The sequence below is a fragment of the Mustela erminea genome, chromosome 17 (genome assembly GCF_009829155.1).
Source record: "Mustela erminea isolate mMusErm1 chromosome 17, mMusErm1.Pri, whole genome shotgun sequence".
In the NCBI taxonomy this organism is placed as follows: domain Eukaryota; kingdom Metazoa; phylum Chordata; class Mammalia; order Carnivora; family Mustelidae; genus Mustela; species Mustela erminea.
Window position 1 is genome coordinate 7,084,291 of NC_045630.1, and position 19,554 is coordinate 7,103,844.

Sequence of the window (19,554 nt, forward strand, 5' to 3'; positions counted from 1 at the left end):
TAATGCTACACATAGGTGTGGTCATTCTAAATATGAAAGTGCAGTGACTAAGATCTCTTTCACTTCTCAAAAAGTAAAGCACCAGGGACCTCAAGGAAGATGCTGATCACCTCTTCCCTTTCAAGGACATCGTTAAAGTCACGATAGGACGGACTCGTAACACCCAAGACTAAAAACCATGATTTGCCTAACATGTAAATTACACTTTGGGTCACCGGGATGGAACTAATCCAACGTAGAGCTCAGCTTCACTTACCAAAACTGGAAGTAAAAATGAGGACTTTGGGGCACTCTAGAACGTTACAAAATGAACTAATTTTACTTCACCATCTTGGAAAGCCATCATTACCTTCTGAAGATTAAAAAAAAGAGGGGGTTATTGATGCCATACTAAGTGAAGAACAAGAAGTTTTACTTATAAATTAAACAGATATATAGATGACAGAGTGGAAAGGAAACAAGGGAGACAGTTTTCATAGAAATGATTCCACTTGAGATTCTCCAGAAGCAGTTTACTAACCAGCGATAAACTTGATTTTGAAAAGTTCTTTTAGGGAAAATATTCTCTTTGGTTCTTCTTCAGTAGACCAGCTGAAACACTCAGAAGTCTTTCAGACATGATTAATTGTGAAGATGCTACATCAGCAGGACAGTCAACTAAGAAATAAAAATTACGCAACAAAATAAAATGGTTCAGTTTCTTTTTTATATAGTTGAAGAAATCCTTGAGTTCTAACGAGCTGTGTTTAGTCCAAACAAGGACTCATGGGAAAATGGCAACTTCACGAACACTGACCGTTGACTACCCAGGAGACTGGTTAAAGCAAAAAAGACTAAATAATACATTTTATGAATACAGTTTTACACTTACTTTCATCCCCTTCAAATGTAGATTTGTTTCTTTCTTTCTTTTTTTTTTTTTGCTTGGAACTTCTTTTCTAAACCCAAAACACTTGGCAAAATTGTGGCAAATTGTTGAGAGGATAAGGTTGCCAAGTCATGTTTGAAATGAAACAGATCTGCCATCGACACATCCTTCCCATGGACATCCTCTGCTCATGTATGAGTCCCCAGCCTCCACGATTATTTTGAAATTCACGACTTTTCCTTGGCTGGGTTGCTTTTCAGTATTCCTTCTGGAGCGCGCTTCGCAGGACAGTCATCTTGAAGCTCATCTTTATCATACGGCACATACAGTAAGTCTTTCGTTTTCAGAGGAAGCCAGGGTGCTGATTTTCTTTTTCACTCTGGAATAGGCTCTCTGATAAATCTGATCGTTCATACATTAGACAAGACAGTGATGAGGATCCAACACCACCGAAAAGCTGCAGTTTCCGACATGTATGATACAAAGTTATATTTTTACCGTTATTTCTGAGCTGTGAATACAGCTAAGTATTTTTGAGAAAAAATGTATTGTGTGCCTTGGAAAATAGTGTCATTTAAAAAAATATATTTGAAATGAAAATTTCCAACATGTTAGAAGTTAATGGTGCCAGGTGCCCATCTTGTGCCATGAAGGGTTTTTCGTTACGGAAAGCACCCATTGAAGTAAAGCAACTGTCTTGCTCAGTTGCTTCCAGAGGCTAGAAAGCATACGGGCAATTCAGATTTCCTGCTGACTCACCGAAGTTCTGTTGATGTTGTGGGAGTCCAAGGCAGGATGCCCCAAAATATGCCACAATTTTGAATTTAACTTACTTAATAAACACCAGATGCAAAAAGCAATCTGACCTTCCTTTGTCCTCCTGAAAGCAGGAAATCTCTTGTGTAAAAGGAACCTCCCTAAACCAGGGGGTAGAGAGACATCTGTATCATCAGAGACGGAGAACTGAGGGCTGAAAAAACCTGTATGAACAAACCCTGTTACTTTTACTAAATTACTACCAAGCCCAGATCCTGTTTAGAATTCTTTACGGACTGAAGCTCCCAAACGTGAGTTTTCCTGTCCTGTCAATTCCTTACAGATTTATGTCTCTTTGTCTAAAATGTGAAAAAGCTACATGCCCTGCTCATTTCTTTGGGTCTCAATTTTATTATTGGGCCTCCATGCACACAGAATTAAACTTTTGGGTTTTTCTCCTGTTCATCTGTTTCATGTCAATTTATTTCCTTCACCAGGTAGAAGAAAATTTGAGGGCAGAAGAAGGTTTTTCCTCCCCCAAAATATTACATAGAGTGGGGATTCCGAAATAGTCCTCATAATGGAAGTCAAGATGCGGTTTCCAGTATAAGGCCTCATCTTTCATTACCATTATTCCTTCCTATAAAGGACGAACTTGGATTACATCAACCTTTGACACACTGGTCTTGTCACTCTCATCAACTGCCAGTGATTCGTCACTGGTGATGATAAAAATGATGGAAGAAGAATTAAAAGTCACTTTTTTCTTTGGCCTGTCCCCGTCTTTCTGTGACATCACAATGGGTCTGATCTGCATTTCACTCCCATTGGCTGGTAGGTCCTTAGCAGGCCTCTGGCATCTCAGAAGTCGGAAACAGAGCAGTTGAAAAAGGGATCTTCGGAACTGGGCAGAGAGAAAATGAAGTTGAATATAAAGTAAAAATTCGGCCCTTAATTAGGGTTAACCCTAACCCTAACCCTAAATTCAAATTAGTTGAATTTAATTTCGGTTGTTCTTTTTTGTTAGCTGGGTGGGTATGGGGTTAGGTGGCAATGCTCATATGTACCTAAATAACCCTGGAGTTTAAGGGGTTTTTTTATTATTATGTAATTCTCATCAACAAAATCATAAAGGACTATTACAATACCTTATAATCACCATGGATTCAAGTTGCATGCACCGTCTTTGAGGACAACTAAATCTGTTTAAGAAACTTGAAATTGGAGGGGAAGACGAACCGTGAGAGACTGTGGACTCTGAAAAACAATCTGAGGGTTTGGGAGGGGCAGGAGGTGGGAGGTTGGGGGAACCAGGTGGTGGGTATTGGAGAGGGCACGGATTGCATGGAGCACTGGGTGTGGTGCATAAACAATGAATTCTGGAACACTGAAAATAAATTTAAAAAATAAATAAAAACTTAAAAAAAATTTTAAAAATTCAAATTAATTCATTCCACAAATATTCAGTGAGCAACTACAAGGTAAAAGCCACTGGGCTACAATTTGGGAATACTGCAGGCAGCAAAGGCTGACAAGGCCCTTCCCACAGAGTTTACAGTCAGCTGTCCTCACTAATTTCCTTTGATCAGGTAAGGATTTTTTTTTCTATCAAGATTACAAACCATCTGGAGAAAAAAATACTACAGCAGAGAGTGCTAGTGCACACCAATACCCATGATCCTCCCCTTGTCCTGGGTACAACACTGAACCCCATTTCTCAACTCCCTTTCAGGGGCTCCTCCTGCTCTTCCCCCTCCTATAGGTCAAGCCTGAAGATTATAATATCACAACATGGAGGAACTTTGATTCCTACAGAACTGTATGGGACAGATCCCCTGCCCTCCAGCAAATAGAGTGGACTCTGGACCAGGATTTAATGAGCAAAACCTTAGGGCCCCTGGGTGACTCAGTTAGTTGAGCTCCTGACTCTTAGTTTTGGCTCAGGCTATGATTTCGAGGTCTTGAGATCAAGCCCCGTAGGGGGCTCTACCCTCAGCAGGGAGTCTGCTTGAGATTCTCTTCCTCTGCCCCTCTCCCCACTTATGCTCCCACATGTGTTCTCTTTCTCTTTATAAAATAAATTTTTTCAAAAAGAAATGAAAGAATACTTTTCTTGCTGATTCACTGAAATGGTGGAGTTATTTGTTGCAATAGCCTATCGTGACCAATAAAACATATAAATAAAAAGTTAATTTAATTTTTATCCCATTAGTTCAGAGCAAAATTGAAGTTTAATATATGGGCTTTCCCAGACCAGGAAATATCAGTGGAAAATAGAAGAGCTAGCTACATTGATTTCTGTCTTCTTTAAACCTCACTTATATACAAGTTAGTATTTAGTCTATACTCACCTTTAAAAATATTTGCTTGAGACTATCTATTCATCAAACTAGTGTTTGCTATACCAGCTTAAGTGCTAAAGATACATTATTATAAGGGTTAAAGTATGTCAAAATATGTTTTCCTACATAAATGGTAAGCTCCTTGAGGATAAGGACCATTGTTTTATTTATTTGTTAGTTTACTGTGTCTTTCAGACTTTCCATCTTAAGTGTGCTCCTGAGAACCAGAAACATGGGGACCACATGCAAGGTTACAAAGCAGAATCTTGGCCACCCAGGCATACCAAATCTGAGTATGTACTCTTTTTTAATTTTTTTTTAATGGTCTCTCCTGGTGTAGTGTATGCACACTAAAATTTTAAAAGAACTGACATATGGCCACTGGCCCAGAGAAAGAACACAAAAAATAATGTCAGGTAATATATTTTAAATGTAATTATTTGCCTGTTGACGTGGTAGTTAAAATATGAAGTCCTTACACTTCTTCAGAAAATTAAGCTTATAAACTATCTTGTTAGAAAAATGTACATGTGCATATTCTTAAAAAGTTTTATGACTAATTTCAGAGGTTCTCATGGCTCTCCTGAAGCCAATTCAAGTAATTCTCAGATTTTAGGGACTCTGAGTTAAAATTCTCTGGATTCAAGTAAATAGATAAATGAAGGCATCATGAAAGAGAAAGAAAGACCATCAATGAATAGAGACTGAAACCATATGAAAGTACGAAGAGGCAGATTTAGCAGTGAACATTATAAGGTTAATAGAAAAAATGTTTTCTCATTCCAAACTTTTGAGTATTAGTAGCCACAGTAGCTATTATTATAATTATTATTAATTATTATTGCCTGTTATTAGTGTGATCTGCTACTTTAAAGTTCCAATGGAGACGGTCCTGGGTGACACAGTCTATGGAGCATCTGACTCTTGGTTTTGGTCAGGTCAGGATCTCAGGGTTGTGAGGTCGAGCCTTGAGTTGGGCTCGAGGCTCAGGGCAGAGTCGGCTTGATGATGTCCCCTCCCTCTCCCTCTGCCTCTCTGTCTCTCCCTTTCCCTCAGGCCCTCCTCCTCGTGTTATCTCTCTCTCTCTCAAATAAATAAATAAATATTTTAAAAATAAAAATAAAAAATGTCAATGCAGGAATCGACCATTATAACTTGGCAATTCTCTGGTCTTTAAGCTTTGTGACTTAGAGGCTTAGCCTCACGCTTCTTCGCAATCCTACTGAGGCCCTCATAGTCCTGGCTGACAGTCGTCAAGCCGAAACCTGTCTACCACACACACAGATGATAAGCTTCCCATTCGATCTAGAGGAGTTTCTGGAAACAAATTAGTTTGAGCTACACACTGGTCATGGCATGTGAATAATGATACCTGAAACCCTAATTGGTGAGATGGACTTTGATATTCTAGCAAACCAGACTGGAATCCAGGCACCAACAATTCCTGGAGTAGGCCAGTCATTTAACCTTTTTTGAACTTGTGTTATAATTCATAAATCAAGTAAAAAATAATTCTAGTGCCTATCTCATGGTGTTTTGAAAGATAATGGGTATAATCTCCATAGTACAGTAAGAATTTTAAGTAAATTATTAACTTTGTGGCCATTATTATTACAAGACATAAAATGTTTCCTGATGAGTTAAATATTAATTTTAGTGGAATTTTACTTAACAAGATTTTTGGTAGATCTTAGAATTGTTACTATTTTCTTTGGGGAATACCTTGCATTTATTCCTGAACACTTTTTCCTATAAAATTCTTGACTTTGGTTTTTATCATTGAAGGTGTCTGAATAATATATATAAAAGTATTACATTTTCCAACAAGCACATCTACATGGTGAAAACAACGTGTATATTACCACACTTACCTTTCTGATCATGATGATATAAATAATCGGATTATATACAGTGCTTGACTTAGCAAAGAGATAGGAGACAAGAGAAACTGTTGGAGTGACCAGGTGTCCATAACCATTCACCACCATGAAACAGATCACGATATAAGGCATCCAAAAGATAAGGAAGATAAATATCATTAAAAAGCACATTTTGGCCACTTTCTTTTCATATCTTAAAATCTTAATCACTTGAATTGTCTGAAGATCTTCAACACAACGAAGCTGCAGAAAGGAGAAAGAAAGAGCTGGAAGTCAAAGAAAACTTCTCTCATGTTGCTTTGATAATAGATATACAGACAAAATTCCGGGGCCCACCCTTGTGGAAAGACAACTCAACAGGACTTTCGGGGTCAACTTCTGATCCAAGAGCCTCCAGCTGTGTCCAGCCCTTAATCTCTCCATGTCTCAGTCCATGCATCTTTAATACAGTACTTGGAGCCACATAGCCTCTTTGATCCTTTAATGGTTTTTAATGTTTTCCAATTTCTTTAAAGAAGAAAAGAATGGGGGCGCCTGGGTGGCTCAGATGTTGAGTGTGGGACTCTTAGTTTTGGCTCAGGTCTTGATTTCACAATCCAGCCTGCTATGCTCCACACCCAGTGTGTAGTCTGCTTGGGATTCTCGCTCTCCCTCTGCCCCTCCCCTGCCACAACCACACATGTTTTCTCTCTAAAATAAATAAATAAAATCTTAAAAAAAAAAGAAGAAAATGAATTATTTTGCTTAGATTCTCCAGTCACTGAAAGACAGCCTGAAAGAGTCCTGACAAGTTGGAAACTCTTTCTCCATGATCCTGGGAACTCTAATCCAGACATAACCCCCAACTTCTCAAACCAGGCAGCAAACATGTGACGTCGGTTCTGCATGGTTAAGCTGGTCTTGGATAAAGCTAAATTCCCAAATGAATTCTTGCTGCAAACTATGGTGGCTTCCACTCCCAGCTAACTATTGCAAAGTGGGATTGGATGGGGACCTCGCTTGTGGTTGGTTTCATCCGGGCTCAGGTGCAGAGAACACTTGTAGCCACATCCCTGTAAACTCAGCATATCTGCTTTTAATTCATCCCTAGTAAAGCACTGAAGAATAATGGTCTAGAGTCTGAAAGTTGTTTGGGTTTCTCAGATAAAAGTTCTTTCGAGGTTCCTTCTATTGTTATTATAAATTTGTTAGTAAGGGGAGGGAATAATATCCCTCTACACCAAAAGTATGTTCTTAAATAAAATGGTTTTTCTGACTATCCTGAAAGTTAAGTTTGCTACAAAATACTAAAATACAAATGTCTATATATTTAAAATAAGGTATCTTGCTTACTGTTTATACTTAGTGCACAATTTTAAACTGGGAAATTTATTGCATTTCAGCAAAATCTAAGCATTCCTTTTTATTTCCAGGATTATCATAAAAATTAAGGAAAAAAATTTCCAAATAAATCAGAACATGTGCTTATAGTGTTTAAAAGTATATTTGAATTGATACAGCTACATTATTGATATCATCTAAAATTATATTGAAGAAACTCTGTTCTTAGTAGAATCACCTATTCATACTGACAGAGAGTAGGAAGAAAATATGGATAATTAAAATGATTGTGTTTTTATAGAGTAGGGGAAGGTGTAGGAGTGGGCATGGTTGTAAAGTTGGATACTATTATTATCTATTCTATCTATTATCTATATATCTATCCTATTTTTTTTCCAAAAAGTTTTATTTATCCATTTGACAGAGAGAGGGATAACAAGTAGGCAGAGAGGCAGGCAGAGAGAGAGGAGGAAGCAGGCTCCCTGCTGAGCAGAGAGCCCGATGTAGGGCTTGATCCCAGGATCCTGAGATCATGACCTGAGCCGAAGGCAGAGGCTTAACCTACTGAGCCACCCAGGCCCCCCTTATCTATTCTATTTTAAAAGAAACTATTTTATTTAATGTGATAAGATATTACTCTATTTTCAGAACAACATTTTTTGGGTGGGTGGGAAATTTTCCCTAGAATTTTTTTTTTCTCTTTTTTAAAAGATTTTATTTATTTGTTTGACAGAGATCACAAGTAGGCAGAGAGGCAGGCAGAGAGAGAGGGAAGCAGGCTCCCTGCTGAGCAGAGAGCCCGATGTGAGGCTCCATCCCAGGACCCTGGGATCATGACCTGAGCTGAAGGCAGAGGCTTTTAACCCACCGAGCCACCCAGGTGCCCCTCCCCAGAGTTTCTTAAGAAGGTTGTGGAGTTCTAATAAAAGGTCTCAATTTGGAATTAGGTCTGGATCCATATCCCAGATTCACCACTTTTGCTCCTGGCAATCAATTACTTCCTCTAAGAGTCAAGATTAAAAGAGATTCAAATTAATAACTTGTTGGACTTAACAGAAGTTGGGTCCCAGTTCCACAAGCATGACTTTGTGGGATTATGTCCAAGATTAAATATTTATTTACACTGGAGTTCTATTTGAAACTAACACATTTATATGCATTTGTACTTTTATGATACTATGGAATATTTGGAATCATGATTTTTGGCTCCTCAGTTGCAATTAATGAGTATATATATATTTGATATACTCAATATATAGTATATTTAATATATGATATATTGCATTGTATTGATAATATACAATATACAATATACTCAGTATAACCACAGCTCAATCATCTGTCTCCAATTCCCCACCATCCAGAGTCCCCTACAGACTCATCTCTACCCTTTCTGGGCAACTCAATTCCCATCTTCTCAACATGTATCAAAGCAGAGCACTCATTTATCATCTTGAAATTACATGCATGCTGGAGAAGTTAATTTAAGGAAATACTGGGCCGGGAAAGCCCAGTTTCTCTTTGGTACAAGGATATAGTTCTGATTATTGTTCTGGATTATTTGTGTTTGCAGATCTGTAGTTTCCATGATTATTTTTCATTTATCTCTTTTGGCCTCTCTGTTTTATCATTCTCCATGCCTTTACTCTGTCCTTTCAAAGTTTTCCAAATAAAGAGCCCCCCAAATATCCTATCCCAATATACAATCATTTGAGAATATCTTCTAAAATGGCTACAGATGGAGCAAAAGCGTATGCACAGCTGAACTTGTCCTGAAGGTTGAACCACTTAAGACACATTCCCCAGAATTCCCAATAAAAGAGTCCTCTGCCTACATTAAACTGGGCTTATTGATGCAGACACCTGTAGATTTTCGAACACTTCACCGTGAGTCCTTTTCTCACATGAGAAGCTCTGTCTCCATCAGTGCTATGAGTCACCCCTCTGGATAACCACCAGGTTCTGAGTGGAGAATACTGTGGTCTAGAGTCAAGTCTCTTCAGACTCGCACCACTTCCCCTTCCAATGCATTGTTTGTCACTCATTCCAAAAATAGTCTCTGATCAACTATTTTATGCAAGTCCTGTTCCAGCTGTAGGTGAAAAAATGAATAAGACGGGGTCTCTGCTTTTAAGGAATTCACTGGATTCTGAGGGTGAGAGGCACACAGACTGTTTCTGTAGATGATGCATGTCATGAGAGAGGCGACCAGAGAGGGCTATGAGAACACACAGGATGGGTAATGGATTCAGACATAGGTAAGGGCAGGAAGATCCTGAGCTCAGCCCCCTGTGGTTCAGCCGAGGAAGGGGAAAGGACAGAGTGTTCCAGGAACAGGGTGAATGCTCATGTAAAGTAGTAATAGAACACGCGTCAAGTTCCGGGAACAGGAAATACTGCACTTGACTGGAACCCGAGTTGGCAAGAGGGTCGGCATGTCAAGAATTGAAGCTGGACACATGGACAAGAGATGGCAGGACCATCTGCAGGACCCTGGTACTCACACTCAGAGGCTTTAATTTTCATCATGAAGGCAGAGGAACCTCTGAAGGATTTTAAGCTGGCCAGTGATATGAGAAAACTTGCATTTAAGAATAATTACTCTGGTGGAAGTGTGGAGAAAATGCATTAGAAGAAAGCAAGAATAAAGGAAGAAAAAACTAAGGCCCCTTTGAACTGAGTCTGTGACCACAGGAGAGGGGAAAAGGATATAAGGAAAAATAGGAGGTTGAATACATGAAAACTGATCATTGATTGTGGGATAATTGGGGAGATTTGGATGAGGAATAGTCAAATATTATGCTCTCATTTCTGGCTGAGGAATAATGACCATCCACTGAGAAAGGGAATGAAGGAGCAGCCGGTCTGGGGGAAAGATGACCCAGTTGTCTTCGCGCACATGGAATCTGGTAAGTCTGAATGTTCTGAAGGGGCACCTGGAAGGCCAAGTCAGTTAAGCGTCTGCCTTCGGCTCAGGTCATGATCCCAGGGTCCCGGGATCGAGCCTTGCATCAGGGTCCCTGCTCAGTGGGGAGTCTGTTTCTCCCTCTGTGCTCACCCCACCCTCACCCTGCTCTCTCATATTTTCTCTCACTCTCAAATAAATAAATAAAATCTTAAGATTAAAAAAAAAGAAGAAGAATCTGATAGGTCTGGGGACCATCCTAGTGGAGGTCTGCAATAGGCAGCTGACTGGGACCTGACAGAGGTCAGAAGAACACCCTGGGTCAGAAGCCGTTGTTAGAAGGGGACATCCTAAGAGCATATGAGATGCCCAAGGCCAGTGTGTAGTAAGAGAAAAGAGCTACACGCACAATGCTGGGAAGCCCATAGGAAGCCGCCCTGGGCAGAGACCTAAGAAAATGGGCCAGAGAATGAGCAGCAAAGACAGGAGAGAATAGAATCCTAGAAACAGTGGAGGAGAAAACCACCAGTGAGTGGAAGTTGTTAATAACGCCACAAGTGTCAAATACCATGGATGTCAGAAAAGAAAAAAGACATAGGAATGTGTTCCCTGGATCTAGCATTTGAGAGATCATCAGTTACCTTAATGTGGGCTGTTTCTCTGACAGTGTGCTCAAGGAAGGAAGCGCCAGTTTGCTCTGGGTTGGGGAATTAAGCGCTAGGTAAGTTTATTAAACTATAAACTCGTTGAGGCAGGGGCGATATCTTATACATGTTACATCCTCAGAGCTTAGGCAACGGCTTAGTCAGCTTGGGCCTCCATAACAATATAACATAGACTGAGTGGCTTCCACAACAGACATGTATTTCTCACACATCTGAAGGCTGGGGAGTCTGAAGTCAAGATGCCCACAGGCAGGTTTCGGTATGAGACCTCTTTTCTTGGCTTGGAGATGGCTGCCTTCTCTCTGTGTGTCGCATGCTGGAGAGAGACACGGCAGGAGGATGAAGAGATGGAGGGAGGGAGGGAAAGACAGAGAGAGAGAGAGAGAGAGAGAGAGAGAGAGAGACACTGATCTTTCCTCCTCCTACTAGAGCACTAATCCCATCATGAGGACCCCACTCTCATGACATCATATGACCCTAATTACCTCCTAAAGACCCCATCTCCAATACCGTTGGTTGAGGGTCAAGCTTCCATATATAAATTTTGGAGAGAGAAAAAAAAAAAAAAAACATTCAGCCTGTAATAGTAATTGATGCATTCTCTATGTTCGACCAATATTGGCCGAATGCATGCTTACTGAGTGGTGATAGAACACCAAAAGCCACTAATGGTTCTTTGAGTACAGACTGGTGCGAAGGGCAATGAAGTGAGAGCCAGAGGGAGTTGAGAGCAGACTTTGCTTTTGTATAATAGTAGCATAGTTATTGCTAAAGAGAAGGAGCCAGAAGTAAGGAAGAGATTGGAGATGTTAAGTGGAAGAGAAAACTATTACTTGCAAGAGGTCCCTGGGGCAGAAAATGGGGTTGGGGGAAAACCAGAAGCTAAGGTCAGCTTGGTCCTCAGAGATCTATGCCATGACTCCAGAACTGGAGAGGGGGGACCTAAGAATGAGGCTGAACAGAGCGATTTGTATAAAGGGGGACAGGGAGTTGAGACATTTCTTGATAATGGCTTTCTTGTAAATAAGTTGGTATGGGGATTTTTTTTTCTTTTTTTTACAAAACAGATGTGTATGAGAAAAGTTTGAATGTGGAAGTCAGCAGTGGGTTATGATTTAAAGTAATGCATGTGGCCAAGTTAGGTTTTGTTTGTTTGTTTGTTTTGTTTTTTAAAGGTGAAAATTAGAGGGGTTTAGCAGGGTGCACAGGAGACCGCTGAGCAGGAGTTCTGAAGGAAGACGCAGACAGGAAGACATGGTGATTGAGCAAGGAAAATGTATGGGGCTAAAGTAGGAGATTGCCTCCCACTGTCACTTCAGACGTCTCGCTAGCACTCAACAGGAAACCCATTTGTGGCCAGTCTTGTGCTTTATGATTCAGAAGTGATTTCCGGACAAAATATCTATACTATGGTCTAGTGGATTTACATGACCTTTGAATGAATAAAATCATGGGAAGTGTGGAATTTCCTTGGTCAGAGTTCTTTAATTCTAACAGTGTCAGAGAATGCAGGTGTTCTTGGTTGTTACTGATTTTATCTGTCCAGAACCGCTTTCCTTCCTCCTTGTGGTTTAGAGGGTGGCATAGAGAAAGTAGAGGTTATTCCTCATTTGCCTTTTAGAGAGTGACTCAGTGCCCAATTCTATTGAACAGAGTAGAATTCTATACTCTCCCAGGAAGTCCCCTAGAACGGCGCCAGCTGCGGACAACCACTGATCATGTAGGGAGAGTTTGAGTCTCTTCTGCCCAGAACTGCCCACCCTGGAAATAGATTATGGGAGGGGCACCTGCCGTTTTCAACTTACCATTCGAACGGAATACAGAATATGGCCATAGCAATGGGCTATGACTCCCAGGGGCACCACCAGGCAGCCAAGAAATAAGAAAAGCACAAAGGAAGAGTCGTTGGCGTCCTTGGATTTCCAGTCCACAGAGCAGCCCAGTCCATGCACGTCCAGGATGTACCTGTTCCAGCCCAGCAGAGGCGCTCCCGACCATGCCAGTGAGTACAGCCAGATGTAGGTGATGGCCCTCCAGGCCCAGGAAAAATTGATCACTCTGGCATGGACCACGCGAATGTAACGTTCATAGGCCAGCACAGTCAGGGTGGTGATGGAAACGATGCCTGCAAGAAGAGAGAGTGGGACACTATGACATGGTGCGGCGGTGGCCGGACGTGGCCGAGGGTCCGCTGTCTGCTGGAGACACCTCCCAGAGTGTCCGGAACAAACTAGGTGCTCTGAAAGCCACATCTGAGAGGACTAATGCGTCACAGACCCCAGGACATTTGACTGGAAACATATTCATCCAGGAAAGAAAACCAATGGCAGGTGGGCTGCGCACCCAAGAATAAAAGCTCTGCCCCGGCCATACAGCTCCTGTGTTAAACTTCCTGCCCAAGAGAGACTCTGAAGAGAGAGTCACTCAGTGAGTCTCATTTGATTTGACCTTTTCTCAGTTGCGTCTGACCCAGGACTGAAGATGAAATGGAAGTGGGTTTCACAAGGCTGAACGGACAAAGTTACGATAACAGTAGCAGGGGGGCTGGGTTAACCCTCCTGCTCGCGGACATAAGCCTACGGACTGTTCTCATCCAGGACGGCTGACGAGGGAGGGAAGCCCCCTGTGCTCCCCGGGTCTACATGCATGCTTCCTTTTGGCAGCAAATACACTTTAACAACATTCTCATTTTTTCCCCTGCCTCTTCCCAGAGAGAGGTTCATTCCATCAACAAGCTTCTACTGAGCACCTACTATGTGCCCATCACCTTTCCAACTCTGGAGGTTTCGGGATGACAGAAATGCAGAAATCTAGGTGCCCAGAGGGATCCCCGTTGTGCAAACAACAGTAAGACTGCGGGATGGGCGTCATGGAACAGGGGACATTTGTGAACCAGGAAGGAGAAGCATATTCCAGGAGAAACTAAGAATTATGTACCAGAGCAGGGAGACCATTTAAGGGTCTAAAAATGATGAGAGGATTCAGAGGTGCCAGGACTCTGAGGATCCAAAGCAAAGAGGAGGGTAAAAGGAGCAGATGAGTCTGCTGGAAAACGCTTTTGATTTCTTGCTAAGGGTTTTGTTTCTTTCTCGTTCTTAAAACACACACACACACACACACACACACACACACACAGACACACACACACAACCATTTTTCCTCTATAAAACAGCAAATTATAAACCTGTTACTCTGTCATGTTTTCTAAGTGTGAAGGACAACAGTTAAGTTCTCTTCCTCTTCCTCCTCCTTTTTCCTCTGAAAGGACCCTCATTCCTGCAGTGGTACGGAACTCCCTTCCCAGGCCATGGCATGGAGATCAACTTGAAGGCTACTGCAATAGTCCAAGCAGGTACGACGGGGCCTGAATTAGAGTACCTTTAAAGGTATGAAGAGCAAAGTCTGGGTAGCAAGTGTCTAAATGTTTAAAAAATTGTCTTACAGATGAAGTTATCAGTTTTTATTTGTATACAACTGATCAAAATATTTTGTTAAATATTAAAAATAAAAGGGGTGCATGGGTGGCTCAGTGGGTTAAAGCCTCTGCCTTCAGCTCAGGTCATGATCCCAGGGTCCTGGGATCGAGCCCTGCATTGGGCTCTCTCTGCTCAGCAGGGAGCCTGCTTCCCCGTCTCTCTCTCTGCCTGCCTCTCTGCCTGCTTGTGATCTCTGTCAAATGGATAAATAAAATCTAAAAAAAAAAAAACCAAACATAATCTCGGCGTATTATGGAGACTCTACTTCATCTTGCTGTGTCCCTTACTTACGCTGGGATACAGACAGCAAGCCCCAAAGTGCCAGCCACACTCCAAGCTGGCTGTGCGGACACCACTGTTCCCTCTGCCTGAACTGCTGACGGAGATCTCAGAGCCAGCAGAAGACAGACGTGTAAAGAAGGAATTACAGGAGTGTGATACGTGCTGACCCAGAGCTGTGTCTGGGAGCTGGAGGATACAATCGAGGAAGCACTGACCTCTGCCTAGGGAAACACTGAGGAAGGTCTTAAAGCAATATTTGAATTGATGAATACAAGGGAGTTTATCAAGCTGGCGAGGGTGAGGATATTTCAAGGCCAAGGCTGTAGCATACAAAATGCATGGAAACAAGAAGAGGTATCTAAGGGTTAACTCTGTACACCAGATTGAGTCAGTAAAGTTCTCTGTGATATAATTTGGGGATTATGCATTCTCTTACATTTATCAACAATCCAATATCATGCACATAAAATAGACCAGGCACTGTCCTAAGAAATGGGCAAAGATAAACTATAAAAGAAAGAAACAGTAATAGGGTGATAAATTCTATAATAGAGGAATGTCTATGAGGCCAGCCTTGGATTCAACTTCAGTTTCTGTACATAAACACAGATCACTCTGGGAGAATTAATTAATATCTATGAACCGCAATTTGCTCACAGTAAAATAGAAAGAATAGTACCAAAATGCCACCTCATCGTGAGGGTGTGTCTATGTGTTACATAAGAATATGAATGTATTTGGTTAGATGATGATATATAGGATATCATCATCATAGTTATTATTGTTGAATAGTTCAGTATCTAGGGGTAAACTGCTTTAAGTGGTAGAAATCTGGCAGAAGGCACAGCAACAGGCAGAGGAGCTCTGGGCTTAAATTGTTAATAATTTATACAGTAAGGATTTACTTTACTTACTTGCTGCGTAATTTATACAATAAGTATTATTAATGTAATTGCTTAAGAACAGTCATCTCCCCCCTTGGCCACTAGATGTCCACAGTGAATAACTTATTTATAGCTCAGTGGTCTCGACTGGGTAAGCAAGTTTACATACAGGAGAGCAAATGCTTAGAAGAGCGATTGCCTGGACCAGGCGCCAGACCTGTCAATACTCATCTGCTGGATTAAAAAATTAATATGGCGTGGTTCACGTCTTCAAGGAGCTCACACTCCAAGAGTATGAGGCGAAACTCCGAATCTGATAACAGGAGGAAACGATCCAGTTTTTCTCTGGGAAGCAGGCACTATCTGAGTGAGTCTCGTAGATTAAATACGGTTTAACCGAGCAAATAGAGGAGGGGCGTGAGGGGAAAGCAGTGTCAGTCCCATTCCGGCTCATGAAACACACGGAGACCTGGCCGAGCTTAGAGCATTCGGGTTCCTGCAAATAATTCAATATGGTGGAAGCAGAGGGTTCTAGAAGAAGGGAAGTTTGTCTTGTTTTGTTTTGTTTTTAAAGATTTTATTTATTTATTTGACAGACAGAGGTCACAAGTAAGCGGAGAGGCAGGCAGAGAGAGAGGAGGAAGCAGGCTTCCTGCTGAGCAGAGAGCCCGATGTGGGGCTCGATCCCAGGAACCTGGGATCATGACCTGAGCCGAAGGCAGAGGCTTTAACCCACTGAGCCACCCAGGCGCCCCAGGAGAGAAGTTTTAATTACTTTCATCTATATATAGTTTTGGAAACTATTTGATGTTGCTTCATAAAAATGTTTCTTTATTAATTAGGACCTCTATTTGTATTTGAACCTTAAATAAGAAAAACAACATGCTTAATATGCCTGAGAAAACTTATTCTCCTAGGAAGTAACCACTTCTTTGGAATCTTGTTTCCATTGCTTATTAGTAGAGTAATCTTTCCTGCTCCCTTTTACTTAACAAGGATAATTTCCGCCACATAACACATGGAGAGTATCTCCGTGTGTTAGGCACTGCTCTGAGCAGTTTGCCTGTGTTCTCTTATTTAATCCTCACAACTCTGTAAGACACGTGGAAGTTACTACCATCCCCATTTTGTAGGGGGAACTGAGATAAACATGGTTTACTACCTTGCTCAGGTCTCAAACTAATAAAAAACAAGAGCCAACATTCGAATCAAAGAGTCTGCTTCCAAAGTCGACACGATGCTAAACTCATTGTCTAAATCTTCTTGGGAAATTATCAAAAAGTTTCTACTAGTGAAGTAGACACTAGAGAAAACATATATAATCCATGTGCTGCCTGTTACTATTGAAAAGGTCTTTTTTTTTTTTTTTAAGATTTTCTTCATATACAGAGAGAGAGACATATACAGAGAGAGAGAGAGCTTGAGCGGGGCGAGAGGGAGAAGGAGAAGCAGACTCCCTGTTGTGATGGGAGCCTAACGTGGGGCTCGATCCTAGGACCTAGAGATCATGACCTGAGCCAAAGGCAGACGCTTAACCATCTGAACCACCCAGGCACCCCAGGTCTTTTTTTAATTTGTTTTTATAAAGTAGGCTCCCTGCCCAGTGTGGAGCCCTAAGCAGGGCTTGAATTCACGACCCTGAGATCAAGACCTGAGCTGAGATCAAGAGTCAGGCAATTAACCGAGAGTCCCACCACCCAGGAGCCCCTTGAAAAGGTGATTTTTTTTTTAAACTTAATTTCTTTTAAGCTGAAGAATTTGAAAGGAAATTAGAGATGACCATGCTCATCTGAATAGTTTCTCCAGCACTGGAAAGCCCAGTGACCATTGGATCAATAACAGCAGTGCTTGGAAAGACCCAAAAGGTGCACAGTCCTTTAGTGCACGTATTTTAGGCATTCGCCCGCCGTCTGTTACGGCAGAAACTGAGTTCCAGTTAATAATTCCTTCTTCCATATTTTTTTCCCTCCCCCTTTTCAAATTCCATTTTTCCATTGTTTGTTCCCCAAAGTTGCTGCTCCTCAGGGTTAGTGCACGGACTCAGTTCCACAGAAATCCAGCACAGTGTGAAACTTCCAGCTCTGTGGGTCAAAAATTTATGATTTCAGTAAGAAACCTACACAGAGACTTGGTTTTGACCACCACTTGGACACCTACCCACCAGATGCTCGCTGTGTGCTACGGACTGGGAACGCCCCGAACGAAAGGGCCAGCGAGCCCCAGAAGACAGGGTGTCCCCGGGGCAGACTTTGGCCTGTGGGCTGTGGGCTGGCTCCCGGCCGAGCGCCGTGACCACGCTGTCAGCGCAGTTCTGGCTTCTGCCGCTCTTCACGGGTGTTTCAAGGGAGTTCCTCCCCCGCCCCCAAAATACTAGTGATTTTTCACAGGGAGGTGGAGCGAAGTGTTGATTCCGTTGGTAAAATACGGGCGAGTTTTTCTACGGTCGTGCGTCCCCTCCTCCTAGGCTCCCTTGAGCGTCCGCGTCGTCGCTTGGAAATCATCCTGGACTCATTTCCCCAAGGTTATCTTTGATTCTTCCAACATCAGCGCCTCTGTCCTGCCTCCTCGGGCTTCAAACTTGGCTTTGTCTTCCTACAGCTCCCTCTGCACCGACAGCCCAGTTTCAGACCGTTCGCCTCGCCTCTGATTTGACACTGTTTTAGGGTTTGTTGGCTTCTGGGGTAAGGAGAGCCCCATCTTGGGGTAAGGTCTTTTTTTTTTTTTTTTAAGATTTTATTTATTCACTTGACAGAGAGAGATCACAAGTAGGCAGAGAGGCAGGCAGAGAGAGAGAGGAGGAAGCAGGCTCCCCGCTGAGCAGAGAGCCCGATGTGGGGCTTGATCCCAGGACCTGAGATCATGACCTGAGCCGAAGGCAGCGGCTTAACACACTGAGCCACCCAGGTGTCCCAGGGGTAAGGTCTTATTAGAACTTTCTTTACTTTATACTTCGGTCTGCTTGTCAGCGGAGGATATTGGACAAGATAGATCACGAGGGGGAAAATGGATAAGCGTTATGCCAGGAGTCCCAAGAAACACCCGTGGTGACTGGAGTCTGCAGGCCCGGGGCGGAAGGTCATGTCGACATAAAGTGACCGCTCCGTGCCGTTACTTCAGGTTCATAAGCGACAACATAAACACAGCAGGACAACAGTCCAGAAAACAGTCCGCGGGGAGGGCTTATCAGGATCTGAGATATTCTCAATTCTAACCCTAATTTAACTGCACTCAAAAATGGGTCGGGGCCACGAGTAAAACGGGAGGCATACGCTGCTCTTGTTAATCAAAATGACGTCTTGCCAAGGGCAACCTCGATCTTAGGACAACGCGCACAGCGTCCGCAGAAAAGCTGCATCGGAGAATTCTCCTCCAGCAGGTCCTCGCCTCCGGCCCCTCGACGGACGCGTATCCTTGCTCCGTCTCTCCTCTCTCCTCTGTCTTGCGCTTTCGCTTCAGCAGAAGCTTTTCTTTGGAAATATTTCTAAATTCATCCCTGGGTCTCCCACGTCTCCTCCTCCTCATTCAGGCTCACAGCCCGCAAGGGGCTGCTGTGACCTGCTCCTAACTGACTCTTTTTCCCTCTGTCCGGCCTCATGCTCCTTTGCGCCAAGCACCAGTGGGAGACGGGATTCAGTTTGCGGGCCACCCCAGATGTCCCTGAGCCAGCTCACGAGCCCCCATTCCCCAGCGTGGGCCGTGACCATCTGCCTTGTTCCCCAGCGACGGCGGTTCTGATACAGTGACAAGGCTCGGCTCGGCAGCCCCGGCCAGCCCTGGCCCGTGGGCCGGACCGGCCTGCACCTGTGCCCTCCCTGGACCGAGCACACGTAGGCTGTGGCGTCCCCAGCGGCTGCTCCCACTCAGCTGAGCCAAGCCAGAGGCAAGGGGCATGGAGCACCTCACGGAGCAGGCTGGGACCCAAGGAGCCAAGAGACAGGAAGGGGCCAGTGATCCAACTGTCTGCACCCACCCCCACCCACCCATTCCACGGGTTTTCTCAAGACGCGCTGGGTTCACACAGCCTCTCTGAAGGTGTCCCCAAGGACAGAGCACGCGGCTGTTTCGGGGGAAGCCACGGCTCCGGGTGCGGCCTCGGATGCTTGCCCTCCCTGGACTCTCTCATTCTCAATCCCCTGGAAACCACCCCCAGTAAGTCACTGATCCGTATGCTTGCCT

The 19,554-nt window shown here is 43.1% G+C and overlaps 1 protein-coding gene and 1 long non-coding RNA gene across 2 annotated transcripts in view; one reads left to right on the forward strand and one right to left on the reverse strand.

The window, feature by feature from the left end:
- Positions 1-897: 897 nt before the first annotated feature.
- Positions 898-19,554, reverse strand: part of OPN3 (opsin 3) — a 41,029-nt gene continuing 22,372 nt past the window's right edge. Inside the window, exons 2-4 of the mRNA XM_032319402.1 lie at positions 12,542-12,861; positions 5,838-6,089; positions 898-2,528 (exon numbers count right to left, since the gene is read on the reverse strand). Coding sequence (XP_032175293.1) covers positions 2,265-2,528; positions 5,838-6,089; positions 12,542-12,861 — 836 coding nt within the window. The 3' untranslated portion in view covers positions 898-2,264. The remainder of the gene's footprint in view (positions 2,529-5,837; positions 6,090-12,541; positions 12,862-19,554) is intronic.
- LOC116576816 lies at positions 2,479-14,173 on the forward strand. Its single transcript, XR_004280285.1, has 3 exons — positions 2,479-2,560; positions 4,162-4,259; positions 14,002-14,173. It is a non-coding gene; the product is annotated as an uncharacterized LOC116576816 (long non-coding RNA).